Source organism: Glycine max, chromosome 4, assembly GCF_000004515.6.
Source record: "Glycine max cultivar Williams 82 chromosome 4, Glycine_max_v4.0, whole genome shotgun sequence".
Taxonomy (NCBI): domain Eukaryota; kingdom Viridiplantae; phylum Streptophyta; class Magnoliopsida; order Fabales; family Fabaceae; genus Glycine; species Glycine max.
The window spans coordinates 2,745,783-2,754,221 of NC_016091.4; the positions used below are offsets into that span (position 1 = coordinate 2,745,783).

At 33.3% G+C, this 8,439-nt stretch overlaps 1 protein-coding gene across 1 annotated transcript; it reads left to right on the forward strand.

Moving 5' to 3' along the window:
- The first annotated feature begins 1,847 nt into the window (after positions 1 to 1,847).
- LOC100802240 (probable galacturonosyltransferase-like 1) lies at positions 1,848 to 3,639 on the forward strand. Its single transcript, XM_003523535.5, has one exon. The coding sequence runs from the start codon at positions 2,108 to 2,110 to the stop codon at positions 3,167 to 3,169; it is 1,062 nt and encodes a 353-aa protein (XP_003523583.1). The 5' UTR covers positions 1,848 to 2,107; the 3' UTR covers positions 3,170 to 3,639.
- The last annotated feature ends 4,800 nt before the right edge of the window (positions 3,640 to 8,439 follow it).

Here is an 8,439-nt window from a genome sequence, read left to right on the forward strand (position 1 = left end):
CCGGTTTTCCAAGTGGACCCGTTAGTTAACAAAAGCCTTAAATTCAATCATTCTTTAGTGAATTTATCTTAATTACTTAATTAATACTTAATCCTTTATGACTTATGAAAATGAATGCCTATGGAAGATTTGGTTGCTGGGATATAGTTTTCGGGTGAGGGTGTGATAGTTCAACATATACTGTATCGTAAGATGAAAACAAAAAGGAAATTAAAATATGGCCTAATTAACCACGAACCATGAACAACATTCAGTTTCAGTGTGTGTTGCTTACAAAGAAAGCCGTAAGAACAACGTTTACTGAGACGAAGAAACACAGCGAATACGAAGAAACACCACCACGGACACTCTTTACTAGTCGTCTGTCTCAGTCACTTTAGAATAAAGTAGTCTCTACCATTTTGAACGGGCAGAGGGCTTCTCTTAATTCCTTAAGGACGTTCCTAATCTGTAATCTATTTATTTAGTGATAAATTTTAGTGTTTCCTATCTCAAATTAATATCTACATTTACTTACATATGTTACGGAAAAATTTATTATAAGGAACTATGGAAGAACAAGCAATGAATCGCTAGCATAATGTGTAAAATGTAAAAAGAATATAACTAAACATCAGGAATAATTATATATACCTTAATGGTGGACGAGCATGTGAAATTATATCATTTCAATTATTTCGGGTCAGGCCACAAAGACTGTTGTCGTGAACCCCTAATTTCAACGTGGATGACCTATTTTATGACAGATTAGCAAAAAACTAATTTGAATACATATATCTAAATTAACTTAGACAATATTTGGTATTTTCTCTTTTTGAGAGAGAGAAACATGTATTTTTTTTTCTTCAAAGCATTGATAAAAAATAAGCAACTCTTCTTTAAAATAAGAATTAAACATGTAGTTGAATATATAACATTTGAATATATATATATAGTTTTGGTTCCAAACTTACTAAATTAGTTTAAATATTAAAATTACAAATAAAATGTTAAATGATAATTGCAGCATTTAATGTTAATTGATTGAATTTTTTATATTATTAAGTTTATGATTAGGATAAATGTCTCATGCTAAGCAGCAAAAATCACATGATAGACTTTATGACTCAACAAAAAAAAAAAAATTACAACTGTGCTAATTGTTTACACAAAAAACCTACCAACAGGAAAAAAAAACTACCAAGAGAATTGATGCATAACAAGGTTTAGTTTTATTAATGGTGTCAAGTTTATATTTTAACTTCATACAATTTAACAGAGGATGCACTTTTAGGGAAAAATCAATTAATTAAACTCAAATTTGTAGCTTTATGTCATTAAAAAAACATAGGTAAAATATATAACAATGTCTTTTTTTTACTGCAACAATGTGAAACCAGGCAAAGTTCAACTATTAAACAAATTTATCAATAGAGTTTAATATGGCCAAGAGATATTTAGGTTCTTAAATATGTTGATGAGGCAAAAACACTTCATAATTATGTTTTGAAAGAAATTAATCTCTAACTCTTGGTTCAAGAATATTCTTAATGAAAAAAATAAGATATAACTGTTTTGAAAAGAGAGGGCAAAATACTTACACAAATGTTTCAAACTAATAATTCATGATTAAAATGTGAGCTATCAGTTAAGTTTTAATTGACTTTGAAAAAATTAAGTTATCGGAAGGTGACAATTTTTCCCCAAAGAAACTGTTAGTAAATAGAATAAATAAATAATTTTAATAGAAGGCCACACGGTTTAATTCATTTCTTAATAAAACCGCGTTCTTATCATTTAATAAAAAAATAATATTACCGTTATTATAATAGTTAATTAAACTATTGAATAAAATAAAATTTCAAATTGTTAAGTTACATTGTTAAAGCATAAAGAATAAAATTTTCATACAAAAGTATAAAGAATAATCACATAAAAAAGTATAAAGAATAAAACTTTATGACAAACATGGTACGTGGTAACGCGGGGAAGTCACTCTACACTCAATAACCCGAAGCTAGAAAAGCATCGACGAGAAATGTGAACTGAACTCACTCACTTATATTCTCCAATTATAAGGCACCACCACCAACTCATTTCAATATTCTCTCTTGTCTAAAAAACAAGTATGAAATTCAAGTCAAGAAGACTAGAAGCAGAAGCAGGAGCACTGGTCTTATTCTTTCTCATTTTGTCATCGTCATCTTCTTCCAATTACGCCAAACCAAGCACCATCATTCATCAATTCAAGGAAGCCCCCGAATTCTACAACTCCCCAGAATGCGCCTCCCTCACCCACAGCAGCGACAGCTACATATGTTCGGAGGAAGCGGTACACGTGGCAATGACGCTGGACACTACATACATCCGAGGATCCATGGCGGCGATCCTCTCGGTCATCCAACACTCGTCGTGCCCGCAGAACACATTCTTCCACTTCGTCTGCTCCTCTAGCGCGTCCCTCCTACGCGCCGCGATCTCCCACTCATTCCCTTACCTCAACTTCCACCTCTACACCTTCGACGACTCCCAGGTCTCGGGCCTCATCTCCACCTCAATCCGCTCCGCACTGGATTGCCCCTTAAACTACGCGCGCTCCTACTTGCCCAGCCTCCTACCCCTCTGCGTGCGGCGCGTGGTGTACCTGGACTCCGACCTAATCCTCGTCGACGACATTGCCAAGCTGGCAGCCACACCACTAGGCGAAAACACGGTCCTGGCAGCCCCCGAATACTGCAACGCCAACTTCACCTCGTACTTCACCCCAACGTTCTGGTCCAACCCTTCGCTGTCTCTCACGTTCGCGGATAGGAGGCCGTGCTACTTCAACACGGGGGTTATGGTCATCGATTTGGAGCGGTGGCGGGAGGGGGATTACACCACCAAAATCCAGGAGTGGATGGAGCTGCAGAAGAGAATGAGAATCTATGACTTGGGTTCTCTGCCGCCGTTTTTGCTTGTCTTTGCTGGGAACATTGCTTCCGTGGATCATAGGTGGAACCAGCACGGCCTCGGTGGTGATAATTTTCGTGGCCTTTGCAGAGATCTGCACCCTGGTCCTGTTAGTCTCTTGCATTGGAGTGGGAAAGGTAAACCGTGGGTTCGGTTGGACGCTAATAGGCCTTGCCCTTTGGATGCGCTTTGGGCACCCTATGATCTATTGAACACACCCTTCTCTTTGGATTCTTGAACAAAAAATTTATTCAAATTCGGATTATGATAGGATCCATATAAATATATACTCATACATATATACAATTTGAGCTCTCTCTCTCTCTCTGCTGGCGCTTTCGGATCGGACTACGATGGAACGTACGGTTCAATGCAAAGGGTGACGATTTTTTTTATTTTGTAGATTCATACAGATCTGAAGTGAACACAAGGCAACGCAGATTCAAACGGGGAGGAAAGAAAAAGGTGAACTGAAGAGGGTGAATGAGATTCGGGAATTTTAAAGTGACAGGTAATTGTACTGTTGTTATTGTATCAACTATCAAGATAACTGTGCATATAAAGAGCTTCCATATTTTGGATGCGTAAATTCCTCAACTTTTTTATTTTCAACTTAATAAAGCTCTGTATAGAGTATAGAACACATTGATTGTTCTTCCTTTTATTATATTGCGCCACGGTAATAATTCGAAGTTAGTTTGGTTTTCATCCTATGACTATGATCATGTATTAATGCACGTGGAGGCTTCCTTTGATAAACCTAGGCAACTGAATCCTAATTAGCTAAAACAGTGGGTTGATATGATACCGGATTCGATTCCACACGGCCGCGAAAATAACATGAATGATTTATATTCCCACACACGCATATAAAAGTTTTTGAATATTTATTCCCACACACCGTAGTAATAACTTGCTTTAAAATATTAGAGTAATATATTTTTTATATTAATTCACATTTGTTTGAGTTGCTCCAACTCTAGAAAGTATATTTGTCCATTAAAATTTTGTTTGAAAACTTAGTTTGGTTGAAACATGACTTGAGTTGCTTTTTGCAAACTCACCTTACAAGGTTAAATTTATAAACTTTAATCTAAATATACACTTACTTTACAACTTACAACAGTTTTGGTTTAATTTTTTTTGCATAGAATATGGCTAGCCATGTGATCCATAAATGTTAATTGATCTTTTATTTTGTTTATTCAACAACAAAAAACAAATAATTTCTATTTAATTTTTTACTAATTAAACTGAAAAACAAAGTAATATAACATCAATTTGATAAATATCAGAGTGACGGAAAACGACAAGAGGTCAAAGTCAAAATTTGCGATCAATACATGATATAAATACTGGCCAACCAATATGTAAAAATAAGTCTTCTATAAAAAAAGATTGACACGAGAAAGAGTTCATATAAATAGTTAAATACTGTATATCTTGAATGGCAAGTTTCTTTGAAAAAATTCAATTTTTTTTTTTTTGCATTTATAAGTTCTCTTTTCTTTGAAATGTAGATTAGTATAAAACGGATCATAGGTCAATGACTAGTTAAATTATTTTTATTCACTTGACAACCTGAAAGATATATATTCATTCGTTATTTCCGTTTCTTGTTCAATAATCCCGTTTGTGACCCTAAAACAATTATTGCTTATCCTTTCTATTAATTGAAGAAAAAAAAAAAGCTGTGTCGGTAGACGAATAGGAAAGAAACGTGCGAGTACATCAAAATATCTGTAAAGGTGAAGGAAGCTTTCAATAATGACTCGTGGCAAGCAGTGAGCGACTCAAGATGGCGTATGTGACCCTTTAATCGTGAGGACTGAGGAGTTTCCAGTTTTTCCATTTCATTATTTTGATATCAAAAATTGATATTATTTGTAATATTATACAGTATATGATTATTTTTATCTTTTATTTATATATATCTTGAAGAAAAAAGAATATCCTACCTTGATAAGTTGATAGGAAGAAAGTGGGACAGGAAAGTATTTTTCTTTAAATATATAAAGTTTTTTTTTAGTCCTTCAAACTTAATTTTTTATTATACTATTTTCTTCATAGTAATTTGCAAAATAGAATATCTTATATACTGCTCTTCAACTTTAGTTGTCATGAGATCCACTCTTGTTGTCTCCTACTTTTGCATTTCTGCATTTTCTTAAGCAAAATTAAAATTCAATAGAAAATAAGTGATTAACAGAATAAGAGTATATCGTTGAATACTAGTGTATTGTATATATAGCTCTTGTATAGAGCCTTTTTTTCAACGTCCATGCATGTTTATCGGCTGTTGTGTCCTCTCCCAAACTTTCTCTCCTTTCATATTTCTTCTTACATGCCCTTATGGAGTTCAATATTTTTCAATGTGAGGCCAAGGGTCATATTGAAACTCTTACGACATTATATGAAGTAGTAATTTTGTAGATACACATGCTAAAGAGAAAGAAATAAAAGACAAAAACAAATAAGTTAGTCTACTTATTTATATACTTTTTTCCTTCTTATTTATAAGACAAAATTAATAATTTTTTATATATTATTATAAGATTTCATTTATATAAACTAATTTGACTAAAATATTATATAATAAGAAGAGAAGAATAAAAAGGAAAAAGAAATGTCAGTTAAATACTTATACGGTTGAGATATCTATATACGTGGCATTGTAGTGCTGAAACTTTTACATAGCTTTTAATATAATTTTATGTAGTGCTGAAACTTTTACAAGCATACATTGCTGTGTGTTACGGGGGAGTTGGCTGGTCTAGGAGTTATTTCATATTTATGCTTTTAACCTATTATAAAACCATTTGTAGGGGTCGTGCAGGTGGAAGGGCTACATACATAATCCATATATATTTTTTTAGTATTGGGGGTATTCCTTACACCTTCTAGTTATATATATTGAAGTTTATTTTTGCTGATAAAAAAAATTACGTGTTATTGTCAGAATTTGTTTCTATCTTTTGATTTTTTTAAAATTTGATTAACAAGGACATTATCCATTTACAAGACATTAAATAATCTTAGTGGAGCTATTTCGGAAGTTATTTTTCCTGAGTCATTCCAACAATTCTAAGGTGTAATATTATATTCATAGAAGTCATATTCTAAGGTGTAATATTAATATTATTTTTCCTGAGTCATTTCAATAATTTTATTTGTACTTAGATTGACGTAAATCTAATTTTTAAGCAATTGATAGAGTAGAAGAGATAATGAATTCTAAGTGAGAAATTAAAGAGAAAAATAAAAGGCACAAAGACAAAAATAAACAATGATTCAAATGCGAATGATGAATTTAGAATGCAAATATGTTGAGACCTAGCATGCCAAAACTACTTGTGATGATACAATGTTAATAATTTTTCTCTATCTAATGTTATTCCAAATTTTCTCATATCTACTATGATGCTCTATATTTGGTTCCCCGCATGAAGAACATGATTTATTTATTTTTTCTTTTAAATTCCTTTGCAAAGATAAAATAATAAATCGCATTAAGATTAAATATGCATGAAATAGGCTAAACAAATATCACTCTATTCCTAGACATGATTTAATTTAGATGCCATTTTTCAGTTTTCTAGACAATAACCATTTTCCAATGCATCACTTTCTGAATAATACATGAGCATGGATGATCAGACCACAATCAATAACAATAAAGTACAACAAAAAATAATAAAAACTGGAATTGCACTAAATAAATAGTAGGAAAGAGATACATTACAAGAGTTGGTCTGTTAGACTCCCAACAATGGGGTTTAACCTCTCATTGCCATGAGAGACTTTACACTTTAAGGGTTAAAGTGAATAGAAGAAGAAAATGGATGGATAAGGGAGGAGAAGGGGAGAATGGCTAAAGAAAGAAAGTTTCTCCTATTAGAGATACTCAGGCTTTGGGTGTATTCAATAGAAAGTGTGTCTTTTCCTTTATTTCATACTCCTTTTATAGGCCTAAAGTAGTTTAAATTTTACGCGACCTCATGCTAAGCGCGTCCTTCTGGGCTTAGCAGGTATTGTGCTGTGATCATGCGCTGAGGGGGGCGACGTTTGGGCTTTGCGAGTATGGCGGGGATCACGCGCTTAATGCGGGATTCGCGCTAAGCACGCCTTTAGGTTTCTTCGTGAGTCTTCTTCGCACTAAGCTTGAGTTGACCGCTAAGCGATGAGACGCACTTGACCTGTCTTGTGCGTTAAGAAAACTATCTCAATCTTCAATTTTTTCTTCAAGATTTTTTCTTCATGTTTTTTCATCAATTTTCCTCCAAAGCACTTGTAATTTTCCTTCTACTGAATCATGCGGGTCAAGAATTAAAATAAAATAAAAACTCTCATTATTCCATTAAAAACAACACTTTATAACACATGAAAATTTATAAAAATTAGTAGTGACTCAAAATACTTTGTTAGTAGGTTACAAAAAATAAGATGTCGTCATGTACACTACTACTCCCATGCACAGGGCGGAACCACGTTCAGGATAAGGGGGGCAACCACCCCCTATGAATAAGATGTGCTTAATACATGCACCGGATATAATATATTTACCCCTCAATTCCTCTCTCTCATGCCTCCTAAGTTTCTTACCTCCCGCTCCCTCTTTTAATGATATGTAGTTTAGGCTTTAACATTATACTATAAGTTTATCTATATATTTAGATGTTTGTTGGAATAAATAAGTATTGCATGTATATCAAGTATTAACTTTTGAAGCATTTTGATATGAGTTTGTTGTTGGAAACAGGGATTTATACTTACTAGTGAGATAGATGGAACCATTCAAATACATAAACCATCAAATTAGTCCCTCAAATATTACTCTCGCCCCTAATTACTTTATGTTAATTTAAATAATTAGTCTTTTACTTATGCAAATTTTTCACAAACATTACCTTTCATATAAAACAAAACAAGACTGAAAAAGCATACAATGATATTGATATATACCATACCACATAAAGCATAAAAGCAAACATTTTAAGAAGAAAAAGCTTTAGATGGAAAACCTGTGGTGACGCGGTTGGACAACTACACAAAGCACAACGTCGTGTTCGGCTCTTAGGGTTTGTGTTTTTATTAAGAGCTTTGCTATATCCTCCTATATCTAAGAGACCACTAATGAAAATCCACATTCAATCCAAAGCAAGGAACATAAAATAAAATCACTGTACTAATCAGACAGAGAGCATAACAGCGCAAGATCACTGATTTCCTTCCGGCTTGTTCGCGCAAAATGTAAAGAAAACCATTAAAAGAAGAAGAGGAAGGAAGTCATACCTGGTTACCTGAAGGAAGAAGAAGAGAAAGATTCAAGGTCTGAAGTTAGGGTTGGGGGTAGGATCGTAGGATGCTGTTTGGTGATATAATGCGGCTTTAGCTAATTAGCTTTTCTCTCTAAATGTGGCTTTAGCTTTTTTAATGTAAATGTATATAATAAACTATATCTAAATAAAAATGTGTTTTTCCTCAAATATATATTTTACTTATATTCCA

Coding starts and splice junctions, on each gene's coding strand:
- LOC100802240 (XM_003523535.5), top strand. CDS start 2,108: ATGAAATTCAAGTCAAGAAGACTAGAAGCAGAAGCAGGAGCACTGGTC.